This window comes from Aquarana catesbeiana, linkage group LG05 (assembly GCF_042186555.1).
Source record: "Aquarana catesbeiana isolate 2022-GZ linkage group LG05, ASM4218655v1, whole genome shotgun sequence".
Classification (NCBI taxonomy): Eukaryota; Metazoa; Chordata; class Amphibia; order Anura; family Ranidae; genus Aquarana; species Aquarana catesbeiana.
In genome coordinates this window covers 243,052,112-243,069,000 of record NC_133328.1, presented here as the reverse complement: position 1 = coordinate 243,069,000, position 16,889 = coordinate 243,052,112, and the positions used below count along the sequence as shown (strand labels likewise).

General features: G+C 42.2%; 1 protein-coding gene across 1 annotated transcript in view; it reads left to right on the top strand.

Annotated features, from left to right (window-relative positions):
* Positions 1-16,889, top strand: part of LOC141144710 (sodium-dependent neutral amino acid transporter B(0)AT3-like) — a 339,059-nt gene that overhangs the window by 251,041 nt on the left and 71,129 nt on the right. The window contains exon 9 of the mRNA XM_073630653.1: positions 4,938-5,142. Coding sequence (XP_073486754.1) covers positions 4,938-5,142 — 205 coding nt within the window. The remainder of the gene's footprint in view (positions 1-4,937; positions 5,143-16,889) is intronic.

Sequence of the window (16,889 nt, the reverse complement as noted above, 5' to 3'; positions counted from 1 at the left end):
TGACATTTTGGCCTATGGTACTGTTAACAAGCCCTCTGTATCTTCACAGATCTATTGGGACTCTTTAAAAGCTTATATAAGAGGCTTATTTATCTCTCAAATCTCAAGGATCAAAAAAAGATCTAGGGCTTGGCCGAACTTCAATATATAATGAGTCCTACTATAGAAACAAAACAGTGGATACAAAAACAACAGATATATGCTGATATCTCTCTTAAAAAAAGCATAGCAGAAATGTTTTTTCCTTCAGCAACATTATTTTGAGGATGGGGAAAACATGGGCCATCTCTTAGCAGCAATAGTAAAAGCTCAGAAACCAATGACACAAGTAGTAGTATTACATATTTCTCCAACTGAAACTGTACAAAATACTTTGGAGATTTCATCAGTGTTTTTTGATTTTTATAAAAACTTGTATAGTAGTAAAGTTTCATGTAAGGAGGCTGAACTGCAACTGTTTCTTGAATCTATTGCATTAAAAGAACTATCCGTGGTTGATAGGGAGATGCTGGATCAGCCTTTGACATTAGAGGAACTCAAACTTGCCTCTGCTAGCCTGCCTAATAACAAAGCACCAGGTGTATAGATGGGTTACCGGGGGAAGTCTATAAGGTTTTCAGAAATGATTTGTTACCTGAATTACTAGAGTTATTTAATGTAGCATTGTCATCTTCCACCCTCTATGAATGAAGCTATTATTATAGTTTTGTTAAAACCACATAAGGATCCTAATAATCCTGAATCATATCACCCAATATCACTACTCACATTGAATGTAAAGTTGTTGGCAAAAATGTTAGCCATTAGATTGGCGAAAGTAATATCTAAGATAGTGCATATAGATCAATCTGGTTTCATTCCAAATAGATCTATTGCAGTGAATACAAGGCGCCTATTTCTTAATTTGCAGGTTCCGACTGAAAATCAGGGTAATAGAGCTATATTGTCACTTGATGCAGCAAAAGCTTTTGATAGCATAGAATGGGATTATTTATGGCATTGCTTAGAAAAATTTGGTTTTGGATCCCAGTTTATAAGATGGATAAACTCCTTTATGCTGCCCCGATGGCACGGGTACAGGTAATTGGACATATATGGGCGCCATTTTTCACTGCAAAGAGGAGCAAGACAAGGGTGCCCATTATCACCTTTACTTTGGCCTTGGAACTGTTGGCTGCTTCCGTCCATCAGTCACTGAATATTGTTGGGTTTTGTAGACCCTTAAGATTGCTCTATATGTTGATGATACACTCTTATTTTTTGGGCGATACATCATCCTCTTTAAAGGCAGTATATGGTTCATTCTCAGGTTTTACAATCAATTGGGATAAATCAGTTCTTTTACCAGTGGACCCACTGGTGACCAGTCTGCCAATATCTGCTTCTCAAATAATTGTAGTTTCTATATTTAAATTCCTAGGTGTACAAGTTACATCACAAATACATACGTGGAGAGGAAATTAGTCCCTCTATTTAAGCGGTTTAAGAAAGCAGGAGAAATTTGGAGTAAACTGCCATTAACGATAATAGATAGAGCTAATTTGATAAAGATGATATGGATGCCACAACTACAATATTTGTTACATAATTGTCCTGTATGGCTCCTTCGAAAAAAAATTTAACAAAAAGATACTTTGTTTAGAGCTCTCATCTGGAGATATAAACATTCCCAGATTAGATTGGAAACTTTACAGTTGTCTAAAGATGAAGGAGGCCTGACCGTTCCCAATGCCAGATTGTATTATCTGGCATCCCAACTCCAGCAAATATATGGATGGAATGTTATAGATTGTGAGGATCCCATACAGCAAATTATATTTTCTCAACTACTGATAGATCCACCAGTGCAGTTAATAGTAGCTTATCACTTCTACAGTAAACATACAGTAGCTATCCTACATTTAATTTAATACATAAAATTTGGACTACTATTCAACAAGATATTCAACATGAGGGATATACTCAATACACCCCCATATGGAATCATTCGGAATTGCCTGAGTTGGCGAGGTTTGAGAATTTCGATCTATTGAAGAAGGCTGGTATTCTGCTTTTTTGTCAACTTTTAGATAATGAAATTCTGCAACCATTTGCTAAATTGTCAGAGAGATATTGGTTGCCTAATAAATATTTTTTTCAATATCTACAGCTAGGATCTAAAGCAAGGATATTTTTATTAAAATATAAACCTTCCCCATATTTTAGCTTTGGCAGTAACTGTAAAATGATCTAAACAGGGACTTCTAGGAAGCATATATTCCTCTTTACAAACGACAGCCAGAACTAATCCACAAGAGGTTAGCTTTGGACGTTGGTGCAGAGATTTTGAGACACTTAGTGACAAATAATGGGAACAAGCTTTCAAGAACTTATTTGAGGTATCCTTATCCACCTGATAGTGCCTGACCCAGTTATTTATCATCCATTGAGTCCCTTATACTCCTTCAAAGCTGTACTCCTGGGGTAAAGATGTTACATCAAGTTGTCCAAGGTGCACTACTAATACAGGTACACTTATACACATGCTGTGGAAATGTCCCAAACTGCATCGCTACTGGGAGGGTATATTTGATACTTTAAATTCCTTAACCTCAACATAGGTCTATTTTGACCCAAAAATACATTGCTAGGGATTATACCGGAAGATACCCTCCCAGTTGAAATGCATGCGATGTGGTTGAGAACTATGTATATGGCTCGTAAACTTATATTACAAAAATAAATATCAAAATACCCGCCAACCTTAGATCAATGGATTAAAGTGATTAATCTTAATTTAAGACAAAAGGAATTGGCATATAAGCATAGGAGAAGTCCTAAAATATTTGATAAAATCTGGCACTGGTGGTTAGTCTCTAATTTATTTGAGCAGTCAGTTGAATATACTAATGAGATTGAGTAAAATTAACATTGATATAAGATATCAAGCGTCAAGTGTAGACTGGTGAGCGCAAATATAGAAAAAATATGATTTTTTTTTTTTTTTTGAGGATTTGTATTTGGGTGGGGGTATTTGAGGGAAACTATATGATAGATGTGTTTTGGAGTTTTTTTTGTATAATGAAAAAAATCAATAAAAAGTATTTGATTCAAAGTTGTGGACTGCAGAGGGTATGCCTTAGTTTCCTCTCTGCATCCCCAGCATGTTGAAAGAACAGTGAAAGAACAGCAAACGAATAGAGCCATTTCTCTGTCACTCTGCTCTTTTTCCTATCATGCTGTTTTTTTTGTCAGTACATTTGCATGCAGTACAGATAGCTGGCTCCCAGTCCTGCTCCTCCATCTTCCCAGTCTAAGGTCTCATTCACAAGAGGCACAGAGGCCCATACAGCATGTATGAAGTATTTGTTTACATGTCTGGAGCTGCTTGGCGGTGCATGCAGGCAGCCTTTAAAAGCAAATGGAGATGCAGCCAATGTATGGACATACCGACACATCCAAGTTTGAAAGGCCTGCAAGGGCGGATGCATGGCCTTGAAAACACACTATCTGCATTTGGGGCCATGCAGTTCTCCCTGCGAGCCTGTCAAACTAAGATGTGTGGGTATGTCCATACAGCTGCTGCATCTCAATTCAATTATATAGGCAGCCTGCAAGCAGATCCAGTCATGTAAATAAACACCTCATTCTTGCTGTACTTGCCCTCATGAATGTGTGAATGACGACTTAGTGCTGCTGTACAAAGAATTTCAAGAGGCTAACAGCAAGTCAAATTTAGGTTCAGGTTCAGGTTCAACTTTAGGTTCAGGTTCTTACACTGGATGTACTTATAAATTATAGTTTTAATGACTTGGCTAAATACTTAGCTACATTAATTTGTATATTTTAGATCTGCTGGGGGCTTAGCTTGTAAGTGGTGCTTACAAAATGCTCTTTGTGGTAAAAGGTTTTTCTTCTGTTGGGGTATATGCTTATTTCAACTGTATTTATGTGCAAAAGCCATTTGTTACCATGTAAACATATGACACTGTGTCCTTGGTTGACCTGTGAGTTTGTGGTTTCTGAGAAGGAAGGGTTATTGCTGCTGGCCAGGTTTTCCCACTCTTTTCGGGAAGGTTATTATCCCCTACAGGTCATTTCATATAAATAGAGGCTCATTATTGCCCGGAGAGGTTAGTTAGGGGAAAGTCTGCCAAAATGTAGCCATTACTCTGTTGGATTGCACCACCCCTTGAGCGGAGCCCAGTCAGGGTTTCCAATGGGGTAGGAAGCCTATGGACTTGTATTACCTGTTGCTTATAAATTATTGCTACCTCATGTAGATTTACTGCCAGTTATGGAGTCTTGCATTGGAAAGGACTCTTGTATGGATTTTACTACCTAAACAAAGTATGACTATCTCATGGGACACTATTCAAGGGCACTTAGAGAGCTTTGTTAGGGATGTGTTGAAGATGTTATCAAGTAATGTTCAAATATCTCATTTAACTACTTCAGTAAAAAAAAAAAAAAATCTTTATTGTTCCTTTAAATTGCCTTGTCTGAAGTCTCCAAAGGTGTGTATGAAAGGTGTATCCAAAGAACAAGGCTTAAAATAGGGGACATTTAGAGAAGATACAGTACATAGGTCTAATGAGCAGAGAAGCTGTCCTAAAGGGGCCTTTGCAAAGGACTTCTGTGTTTGTGTCACTTTGCTATTGTAGCCAACTAGCCAGGAAACTGGTGACATGGCAAGGGTAATGGATATTCTGGTGAAGTGTGTTATGCTTGGCCCCTTCACTAGCGACTGGTTCCCCACATACTGGGACCGATTTTGTGACACAGAGTACCCAGGGACCTAGTCTGGAGTCATGAAGAGAGAGAGATGTATTAGGGGCAAAAGGAGAAGAACAAGCATTTATGTCTCTTGCCACCTACCTTACGTCCTAAGAATTCCATCAGGCATCGGCATGAACATTATCTACCTGTATAATATAGAATCTTTTTTTCTCTTGTAGAGCGTTTCTGGCACTGGTTTGGCATTCATTGTCTTTACCGAAGCAATTATTCAAATGCCAGGTTCCCAAGTGTGGGCTGTTCTCTTCTTCATAATGTTATTTACCCTTGGTCTGTCTTCAATGTTTGGAAACGTGGAGGGAGTACTGACACCTATATTGGACCTTAAAATATTTCCAAAGTCTGTTCCAGTGGAGGCTATTTCAGGTAAATGTATGCACTAGACACGATATATGTGTTTCAAAAGTGCATTATGTCATCCATTATATATTTCAATGCAGTTTCATCTATCAACATAAGTGTCCTGCAGTGAACAAAGGTATTGTGGTCTACAATGGCAACAATGCTGCCTAAGCCTTTTCACATTGTTGCAAAAGCTTCTCAAGTTTTACATCTTCTCTAAAATTGTCTTCCACATATCAGTTCAGCACTTCCTTTAAAAGGTACCCTTAAAGTATATGTGAACTCTTAACTTATAAAACAACCCATTCAGTTTAAAATAAAAATGAAAGGCAAAATATTTGTGTGCGTGTATACATATATATATACATATGTTATAGTGTAGAGTACGTTACATATCCAAAAATCATTGTTTCAAAGGGCGTGAACATGAAAGCCCGAAACGTAATCTCTGTCTGAACGACCTTTGATACATTTTTTTCTGAATAATTTTTGGATATGTAACTTTTCTTGTAAATAAGTGAAAAATAAATGAACGATTTTTAAGTGCAGTAACCTTTGAACTTTATTTGTGTATATATATATATACTGTACTGGTGACCCCACAATAGGGATAAAACTTTTCCGTGGAAGGGAGTTTAATAAGACATGTGGCCACTCATTAAGATTAGAAGAAAAGAGGTTTAACCTACCTGCGTAGAGGGTTCTTTACTGTAAGAGCAGCAAGGATGTGGAATTCACTTCCACAGGCAGTGGTTTCAGCGGGGAGCATCGATAGTTTAAAAAACTATTAGATAAGCACCTGAACAAACACAACATACAGGCATATACAATGTAATACTGACATATAATCACACACATAGGTTTGAATTGATGCACTTGTGTCTTTTTTCAACCTCACCTACTATGTAACTATGTAACTGCTAGTAGTCACTTTGTGCAGTGCAATCTGCCTACAACAGATCACTATATCAGTTATCTGCTGCTGTATGGAAGGCTGATCAGAGCTATGACAGTCATACTTGACCCTCCTTAGTGAATGGAAGAGCGGTGACTTCACTCATGCCACACACAAAATGGGAGTGCTATGTTTACTTTCACAGACTGCTCCTATCATTCCAGCTCCTAGGCTTAGCACTGGATGCTGGTTGTCACAGGCAGCCCAAGGTTCCAATGCTTACCACACTAGAACCCTCAGAAGCCATCAATCCCCACCACCATTTTAAAACAGCACTGAGATAAATAGCCGTTATCTCAATGCCGTTTTAAAATGGCACTGGGGACTCAAGTGGTTACAAGAACTTTTTTAAAATGTCTACTTTGAAATCATCAGTTCCTGAAACAAATAAAACCTTGGGAATAAGTAGGTAATATACAATATGACGTATATAGTGCAGCAGCCAGGACTATATGATGCTCAATGTGGAATATAGTCTGTTTAGTGTGTAGTGATCAGGACTAGGTAAGGTACAATACAGCACATAAAGTAGAGCTGTCAGGACTTTATTACTAAGTACCTGGTTAGAGGCCAAAATGGCGAGATGGCTTCCCTTACAGCTTTGGTCCAATCACCCAAGGAATGGCGAAGGGGAGTGAAAGGGTGAAATGCGTCACATGTGCCGAGACTCCAGTCCAAAGGTGATCACTTTTGGTAGGAGACTTGGCAGTGAGGAACTTTTGTGGACTGCCGAGGAGATCATTTGGGAACAGCTGACAGGAACACCAGAACCTACGACAGGCTGGAGGCAGCATCTGAGGTAGCCATTGCCTGACAACCCGGAAAGCAGGTATTAGACAGGACAGAAAGCAGAGTAATCGTCGGGAGGCAAGCTGAAGTCAGCAATGGATATTCAACAGGATCATGGTCAGGAAGTGAACCAAAGTCATTAACAGGTAATCTGCAGGATTGTGGTCAGAAAGCAAGCCAAGGTCAATGGGTAATCAGCAAGTTCGTGGCCAAGAAGCAAGCCAAGGTCTGCAACAAGTAGAGAAATTATCAAAAGTTAGAATCAAGCCAGATTACAACAGGAGGTCAGAGCAGAGAGGAATCCAGTGACAAACCAGGTCAGTAATAGGAAATCAAGAACAAACACAGGTTCTAGTGAAAGGGAACAGCTGAAGATCATTCAGCAACCTCCTGCTTTGGTACTATTCTTAAAAGAGGTTGTCTGGTGCCAAATCTGGAAACAGGTGTGCGTTCATGCAACATACCCTTGTACATTTTTATGCAAACAAGCGTGCCTATGTAACTGACAAAGATTTTTGTTTTGCCTGTTGGTACATGCACACATCTTCTCTTAAAGCCATCCTGACATGTATAATGTACAACCAGGGCCGGTACAAGGGGTTGTGGGAGGGGCACTTGCCCTGGGCGGAGTCTTTTGTGGTTGGGGGGGTGCCAGATTTCCAGTGGCACTTATATGCAGGAAATTCTCCACCGCATTAGCGGTGTGTTAGTGTAGCCGCATTCTGGCTGTCTCCCGAGATCTGCCCACTGGGCTTCTGTGAAATGTTGCATCCAAGCCGTGTGTAGCTCGTGCTGCCTGTGAGACAGTATCACATTGAGCAGATTGTGTGGCTTGTAAGAGCTGCTCAGTGTGTAAAACTGTCATGTAATGTAACTGCATGCAGGGAGAGAGACCAGCTGTCAAAATTCAGCGGTGATGTCAGGGGTGGGTGGGACCGAACAGCTATCAAACACCAGCCAATGGAATGGGGTCTGGGTGGGCCGCTATGAGTATGTAGCTCTGCCCCCTTTCTTAAGCAGCCCAATCATTGGCTGGTGTTTGATAGCTGTTTGGTCCCGCTCACCCCCGACATCACCACTGAATTTTGACAGCTGGTCTCTCTACCTGCATGCAGTTACATTAGATGACAGTTTCACACACTGAGCGGCTCTTACAAGGCTCATGGTCTGCTCAATGTGAAAGTCCCCCTTTGTTCTGGTCAGTGCCAATCAGTGTCACCTATCAGTGCCTATCAGTGCCACCGATCAGTTCCCATCAGTTCTACCTATCAGTGTCCATCAGTACTGCCTATCAGTGGCAATCAGTGCTTCCAATCAGTGCCACCTGTCAGTGCCAATTAGTGCTGCCTATCAGTGCAGCCTATCAGTGCCATTAGTGCTGCCAATCAGTACCACCTATCAATGCCAATCAGGGCCCATCAATGCTGCCAATCAGCGCCAATCAATTCCACCTATCAGTGCCAATCATTGCTGCCTGTCAGTTCCACCAAGCAGTGCCCATCAGTGCTGCCAATTAGTGGCTATCAGTGCTGCCAATCAGTGGCCATCAGTGCTGCCAATCAGTGCCGCCAATCAGTGCTGTCAATCAGTACACTGAGTGCAGGGATGGGGAGATGAACTCAGCAGCCAGGCATATTGTCCATGGGGGGGCCGGCCTGGTCTGGCACAACTGAAATCTGTTGATGTTTTTTAATTCCACATGCCGCTCTTTAGTATAATAGGTAATCATCACACTACTATTTACAATAAACTACTGGAGGTAAAATAAAAAAGTGTCAGTAAAAGGCCTGTCACTAAGCACAGTAACATATCCCTACACCACAAAAAAAAGTGCAGCGCTAACTTACTGATCAATAACCTAACAATAATTGTGGAACCCTCCAATGCAGTAGTTTTCAACTTCTGTCCTCGGGACCCACTAACAGGCCAGGTTTGCATGAAAACTGAAAAACATCACAGGTATTATTTGCTGCTCAGTGATTGCACTATTCTAGTCTGCAGTCCCAAGGTAATACTTAAAATCTGGCCTGTTATTGGGTCCTGAGGACAGGAGTTGAGAACCACTGCTCTAATGTATGGAAATCTCAACAAACTTCAATATTAGCACAATACCGGTCTCTGTGATACGCAACTTCACATATAATACATGTCAAACTGAAAATAAGACATAATGTATAAAATGAAACTTAGCAGGTATGGTGGAAACCCCTCCTATAGATATTTGCCATACAGATTAACTTAAAGTGCAACATAGTTGGGAGGTTCCCACTATTATTTTTTAGATTGTTACACTTAATTTTATATGTTTTAGTTATTATTATAATGTGAATTTTTGCACTTGAAGTTAATTTTCTGCCACAATTGCTAAGTCCATGTCTTTATGGACCTTGCTTTGTGCACTGGTGTGCAGTCATGTTGGAACAGGATGGGGCCATCCCCAAACTGTCCCCACAAAGTTGGGAGAATGAAATTGTCCAAAATGTCCTTTTAGGACTCTGATGTAAAGTGGGGAATCTGGGAACTCTGGTGAAATGAGAGGGACACTGAGGACCTTAAACTAAGGGGGGGCTTTGGGGACCCTGATTTAAGGAGGGGGGCTCTGGGAGCCCTAATGTAAGTAATGGTGCCACGGGGGACCCTTATGTAAGACTCTGGGGATCCTGATTTAAGGGGGGAGGGGTCTAGGGACCCTAATGAAAGGGGGGAGGATTTGTGGGCCCTATTGAAACGGGGGAGGCTCTGCTGTAACTGGGGAACTCTGGTGACCCTGATGTAAGGGGGCTATGGAGACCCTAATGAATGGGGGGACACTGATGCAAGGGGGAGAGGAACTCTAAGAAGCCTGATGCACTTGGGACCCTTATCTAAGAAAGAAGGAGGACGCTAGACTCACACCACTGATGTTGAAACATTTTTCCTACTAATGTCATAACAGACATATTTTTCCTTCCAGTGACACCACCAATGGGAGCATCTTATTTTTACACTGATACAGGGACATTTCCCCATATTTCATGTGAGATAGAATGTGTACCGCTGATAAACTTATATGTTACATAAGTTGGTGAGGCGCGCTGCGTGCATCGTTATTGATCCCACCCCTCCTGCTGCTCCACCTGGGGAGGGCGCTGTTTGACATCTTCGCCCCTGAGCACTGGATGACCTTGTCCCGGCACTGTGTACAACACATGTATAGCATGCAGTGATGAGTGTTCTATTTCAAATACCGATATATGCAGTAATATATCTCGTAGACCCAATCTGTGCAGATATTATGGCTGAATTGGCAGAATCCACAGGTAACTTAAATTTCAATACGACACTGCTTGGAGAGTCAAACTAAGCTGAACATTAGAGTGATAGGTAAGGAATGTCTTGTTAGGGACTGTACTAACTAGCCTCAAACAGGAGGGGGAACAGGAGAACATACCAAGTACAGTAATCCAAAAGAGAGGCTGCTGTGGCAGCACATTCCCCGTCTGGTATTGGTGAATACCATTTTATTTACGCAATTACGTTGCAACAGCACAATAAACATGTCCTAAAATAAGTCCATGAATGTGGATGATTTGTCCTCAGAACGAAAAAAAAAATTAAAAAAACAACAGGCAAAACATAAATACATTAGTTAATTTGAATGAGATGAAGTGTCCTGCACCTGACACATATTGGAGTAGTCTCTGATGTCATCAATCACTTCTGCAAATGTAGAAAGATATGCTTAGCCTCTTATGAGTGGAAAAAGGATCGTTTTAGCTGGTGTAAGGAACTTCTTAACAAGTCTTTCCTTAAGTGGCTCTGTTTCCAGATTGTGAAATGGAGAATATTCTTGAATGGTGACCAGTGTAGAGTCGACGTCGCACTGATTTATACAGTGCCATTGCCATTTGACCTGTTAAATTGCATGACAAATCGCTACAATGTGAATGAGGGCTTAGAGTAATTACATTAAACATATTGCAGAACTCTGAAGTAGCAAATGAACGTGTGCTTTGATCATCTAAAACAGCTTATTTCAACCAGGGTTCTCTATTTCAATCCAGGTTTTCTCAGAGGTGCCTTGGCAAAATGCCTAAAATTTGCCCAAAAATGGTATACAAGCCAGCTGGTGGAAGAAGCCTGCCTTTTAGTTAAATAAAGCTACAGGTTTTCATTGTGTACCATTACAACCTTATGGTCGCCAGCGTCCTAACAACCAATGAGGTAACTGACTGATAAGGAGGACTGTGATAGACTCACCCAGGACAGAGGCTTTTTGGGGGGAGCTGAATGCAAGCCTCTTGCCTACCGACTATGGGCCCTAGTATTTGAGGGAGCTACAAGCATTTAGGAAGATATTCTGTTATATATTGCAAAAGGACATTATTAACCACTTGCGGACCTCTGCACACCGATATAAGTCGGCACAATGGCAGCGGTGGGCAAATGGGCGTACCTGTATGTTTCCTTTAATTGGCGGGGCTAGCACGCATGCGCCCGCCACGTACAGGGTGACCGTGCCCACGGGACCTGCAGGCTCGATGTCTGCTGGTCTCCCAGCGATCGTGTCACGGAGCCACAGAACGGGGAAGTGCCTATGTAAACAAGGCATTTCCCCGTTCTGCCTTGTGACATGACAGAGATCATTGCTCCCTTTCATCGGGAGCAGTGATCGCTGTCATGTGAGTTGAAGCTCACCCCCCCCACAGTTAGAATCACTTCCTAGGGCACACTTAACTCCTTCATCGCCCCCTAGTGGTTAACCCCTTTACTGCCAGTGTCATTTACACAGTAATCAGTGCAGTTTTATAGCACTAATCACTGTATAAATGACAATGGTCCCAAAATAGTGTCAAAAGTGTCCGATGTGTCCGCCATAATGTCACAGTCATGATAAAAATCACAGATTGCCACGATTACTAGTAAAAAAGAAAAAAAAAATAATAATAAAAATGCCATAAAACTATCCCCTATTTTGTAGACACTATAACTTTTGCGCAAACCAATCAATATATGCTTATTGCGATTTTTTTTTTTACCAAAAATATTTAGAAGAATACATATCGGCCTAAACTGAGGAAAAAATTAGTTTTTTTATATATTTTTGGGGGATATTTATTATAGCAAAAAAATTATAGTAAAAAATTTTTCAAAATTGTCGCTCTTTCTTTGTTTATAGCGCAAAAAATAAAAAACGCAGAGGTGATCAAGCACCACCAAAAAAAAGCTCTATTTCTGGGAAAAAAAGGACGTCAAAATTTTGTTTGGGTGCAATGTCGCACGACCGCGCAATTGTCAGTTAAAGTGGCGCAGAGCCGAATCGCAAAAAGTGCTCTGGTCAGGAAGGTGGTAAAATCTTCCGGGGCTGAAGCAGTTAAGGAGGCCATGATGGTTTCTGCTAGCTTGGGACTCAGTGGACAGATGTATGTGAAAGGAATGCTGATTAATGAGATCTGGAGAGCACGGCTCTTTCACCCAGTAGTTTATTGTGTTCATTAACACACCTTTGTCTTCTAGCAAACTATTGGGGGATGTGTTTATACTTATATGTATTGTAAGTTGTGAGTGAGGAGACGGCAAGTTTAACCTGAAAGGTCATATCTCTGAGTCACCTAGTCTGGGTAAATGATTAGATAACTAGAACATGTTAATTAGGCTTCTGGTTACAGTTTGTAATGTCAGCCTGCTGTATATATTTGTGTGTCATCTCAAATAAATCAGTTCATGTTCAGTAACCAAACAAGTATTGCCTTGTTTGTTGTTGTCAGCGGTTGGAATATCTGATATCTATATTCATACTGGGAGGAAGCGGTATATGACGAAAGCACTCAAGCAGAGTGTGGGACATTTCGTTACATTGGTGGCAAGCAGTGGGGTGCTTCCTAGTCTGGGACATCCAAACCTCTACCTGGATCCAAGGTCCGGATAGCAGGAAAGGAGAGGAGAGGTACAGATACCAGCCACCATGGAAGAGGAATTCGGAAGGAGGTTGCAAGAGATACAGATACAGCACAGAGGACCAGTATCAGAGCAGGTCTTGCTGGGATGGTATGATTTTATCCGCTGCGATCTCTGGAAGGAAACTCTAGCTTATGAGCAGCACCACCAGGGAAAAGTTCTCCCCTCCATCCAGGAAAGGTACTGGTCGCATTATGGATTGTGTGTGCTGTTTTTGGGAGAAAAACCGCACAAGGAGCAGACAGCTGAATTAAGCAGGCTGGTCTGGGCAGAGATGCGGCTGGATGAGAGCTACAGAGCCCTCCGGTGGCATGTATCCCAAGCATGCCCTTGGATAGTGGATGACAGCCCAACAGAAGGCTTCGGCTACGGCATCCTGGGACTGTTGTATGTGAAGCTGACAGGAGACCCTAACTTTGGGAGTGATTTGGAGTTGCGGTTGGACGAAATCGTGGATTTCAGAGAAGAGCTACTGAACGTCTCAGAAGTGCACTGGGCACTGGAAGATATAGAGTTTCTGGCCATTCAGAAATGGGAGCTGGAGATCGCCTACAGATGGCTGCTAGACTCTGGTCAGCGCCAGGGCTGGGCTCCCTTTGCCTGGGACTATCAGGAATTACCAGCAGACAGCTCTGAAATCCTGGCTGAAGAGTCGGCAAGGTGGCATAGTAACAGTGTGCTTTTCCAACCTGCCCCCGCAGCTATGGATGCGGTGGTCTTATGGCGGATACAGCAAGTGCTGACTGACCTTGACGAACCTGTTTCTGCGCAAGATGGGTTGGATGGAGGAATGTGCCTGTCCAGCAGCATGCCAGAGAATCACCATCTCCAAAGCTGAAGTGCTGACAACAGGGCAGAGCTCTGCTAACTTTCTGCCCAGCACCGATAGCATCTTTTGGGTTCCACGGACAGGAGATGGTGAACCTCTATCCCCAGACACCAGTTGCAGAGACAGGGGATTTGATAGACTTTTCTGCTGAGGAAGAACAACCTGGTGAGCCTCCAGCAGAAGAGCTGGTATCAGGGCCAAACTTCACTGAACTCTGCCTAGCACCAACAGCAGTATCTGTGGAGTTACAAGGAACTTCCCCAGCTGAAGTGCTGGCCACTGGACAGAGGGTCCAAGACCTCTGCCCCACATCTGTGGCAGTTCCGGAGGCTCAGGGTGAGAGTGTGGCGGTCACTTCCCAGCAGCAGATCAGGATACAGGGGGAGAAGGGAGAGGAGGTGTTTGTCGTCCCTCCCCAACAGTCGGCCAGGGTGGAGGAAACAGTCTTTCCTCCCCAGCAAAGATCCGTGCACCTGGGAGACAGTACCATAGACATGTCGTCGTCCCAGCAGCCAGATGAGAGAACAGAAAAGGAAGCAGCCGGCTCACCTCCCCAATGGCAGGTATACAGTTTGGGAGTGGAGGAAACCAGCCTCCTGCCCCAGCAGTTAGCCAGGGCAGAGGATGTGGAGTCCCCAGCAGAAGTGCTGGCAATAGGACAGAGTGCTACCAACCTCTGCCCAGCACCAGCAACAACCGTGGAGTTCCAGGGAGCCGGGGCACTCGGCCCCTCTCTCCAGCGACAAGTAGTAAAGCTTCTACTCCCAGCAGAGCGTCGCTGGCCTCTGCCTAGCACCTACAGTGTCTCTACAGCTTCAGGAAGCTGGAGCGATCGGCCCCTCTGCCCAGTAGCAGACCGAGCCCTGGAATGTTAAAAACCACCCAAGCTGAACAGAGAGTCAGTGACTTCTGCCCCACACCTACTGAGGTCAACTATTCCTTGCAGCCAAGAATGGAGATCATGCGGGAAGACTATGTGAGTTAAAAAATAGTGTAGCGCTATGTGTATAAATGATAATCGTTACAAAATTGAATGGTGAGCTAAATTCTAGCCATCCCTTACAGGGCTAGATAATCAACTGAGTACTTCAAAATAGCATATGAAATACAGTGAATATTATAAACCAATAGTATACTAAGTGCCTCAAAATAACATTTGAGATACAGTGAATATAATAAACCAATAATAAGAAGCAGTGTGGTAAATTTAAAAAAAAATCATATATAAGTGACCAATCAACGAATATAGTCCATGAAAGTTGACAATTGGATTCCGAGTGAAAAATAGAAAACCACCACCAAAAGTCTATGAGGGTTAAATATTGAGAAATGAAACTCCCAAGCTTCCTCGTAAACAAAATTAATCGCTTCTGGCAGATGGATAGATAAGGAACCACAGAAGGATGGAGGGTCTAAATAGGTGGCGGGACCATCACCGGAGCATCAAGAGAGGCTTACCAGAATCAGGTGACTTGAAAAGACATACGTCTTACAAGTCTAAGAAAGCTTAAATGACCACCAGGTCTGGCAAGATGAATCGTCAGATGTCCTCAGCTTCAAATGGGGAGGGATCTCGTCACAGATGATAGGAGATCTCAAAACAGTTCAAAAAAGGTCAGTCGCGGTGATCGTGGGGGGTCCACCCAACATGTTTCGGCTAACAAGCCTTCATCACACCCCAGATGAAGGCTTGTTAGCCGAAACATGTTGGGTGGACCCCTCACGATCACCGCGATTGACCTTTTTTGAGCTGTTTTGAGATCTCCTATCATCTGTGACGAGACCCCTCCCCATTTGAAGCTGAGGACATCTGACGATTCATCTTGCCAGACCTGGTGGTCATTTAAGCTTTCTTAGACTTGTAAGACGTATGTCTTTTCAAGTCACCTGATTCTGGTAAGCCTCTCTTGATGCTCCGGTGATGGTCCCGCCACCTATTTAGACCCTCCATCCTTCTGTGGTTCCTTATCTATCCATCTGCCAGAAGCGATTAATTTTGTTTACGAGGAAGCTTGGGAGTTTCATTTCTCAATATTTAACACTCATAGACTTTTGGTAGTGGTTTTCTATTTTTCATTTGGAATCCAATTGTCAACTTTCATGGACTATATTCGTTGATTGGTCACTTATATATGATTTTTTTCAAATTTACCACACTGCTTCTTATTATTGGTTTATTATATTCACTGTATCTCAAATGTTATTTTGAGGCACTTAGTATACTATTGGTTTATTATATTCACTGTATTTCATATGCTATTTTGAAGTACTCAGTTGATTATCTAGCCCTGTAAGGGATGGCTAGAATTTAGCTCACCATTCAATTTTGTAACGATTATCATTTATACACATAGCGCTACACTATTTTTTAATTTGTTTGTTCCAACCTGTGTCTAGAGGTGTGTTAGCTGCTAACTGTATAACATTTTCTTTAACACTTTCTGGCGCAGCGCTGTACTCATTTCCCCATTGATTCCAGACTATGTGAGTTCACTCTGCCCGACTAACGCATGTGCAGACCAGGTGGAGGTCTGGGACCTTGTTGGTCAACCTTTGATGGGGAGAAATGTGGTAGACTCACCCGGGACAGAGGCTTTTGGAGGGTCTGAATGCTAGCCTCTTGCCTACCGACTATGGGCCCTGACATTTGAGGGAGCTACAAGCATTTAGGAAGATATTCTGTTATGTAATGCAAAAGGACATTATTAAGGAGGCCACGATGGTCTCTGCCAGCTTGGGACTCAGTGGACAGATGTATGTGAAAGGAAGGTTGATTAATGAGATCTGGAAAGCCCGGGTCTTTCACCCAATAGTTTATTGTGCTCATTAATTGGGGGATGTGTTTATACTTATGTGTATTGTAAATTGTGAGTGAGGAGATGGCAAGTCTACCCTGAAAGGTCATATCTCTGAGTCACCTAGTTTGGGTAAACTATTAAATAACTAGCTCACGTTAATTAGGTTTCTGGTTACAGTTTGTATTATCAACCTGCTGTATATATTTGTGTGTCATCTCAAATAAATCAGTTCATGTTCAGAAACCAAATGAGTATTGCCTTGTTTGTTGTTGTCTGCGGTTGGAATATCTGATATGGCCGAAATTGTTGGCACCCCAGAAATTTTTCCAGAAAATCAAGTATTTCTCACAGAAAAAGTATTGCAGTAACACATGTTTTGCTATACACATGTTTATTCCCTTTGTGTGTATTGGAACAAAACAAAAAAAGGGAGGAAAAAAAGCAAAGTGGACATAATGTCACA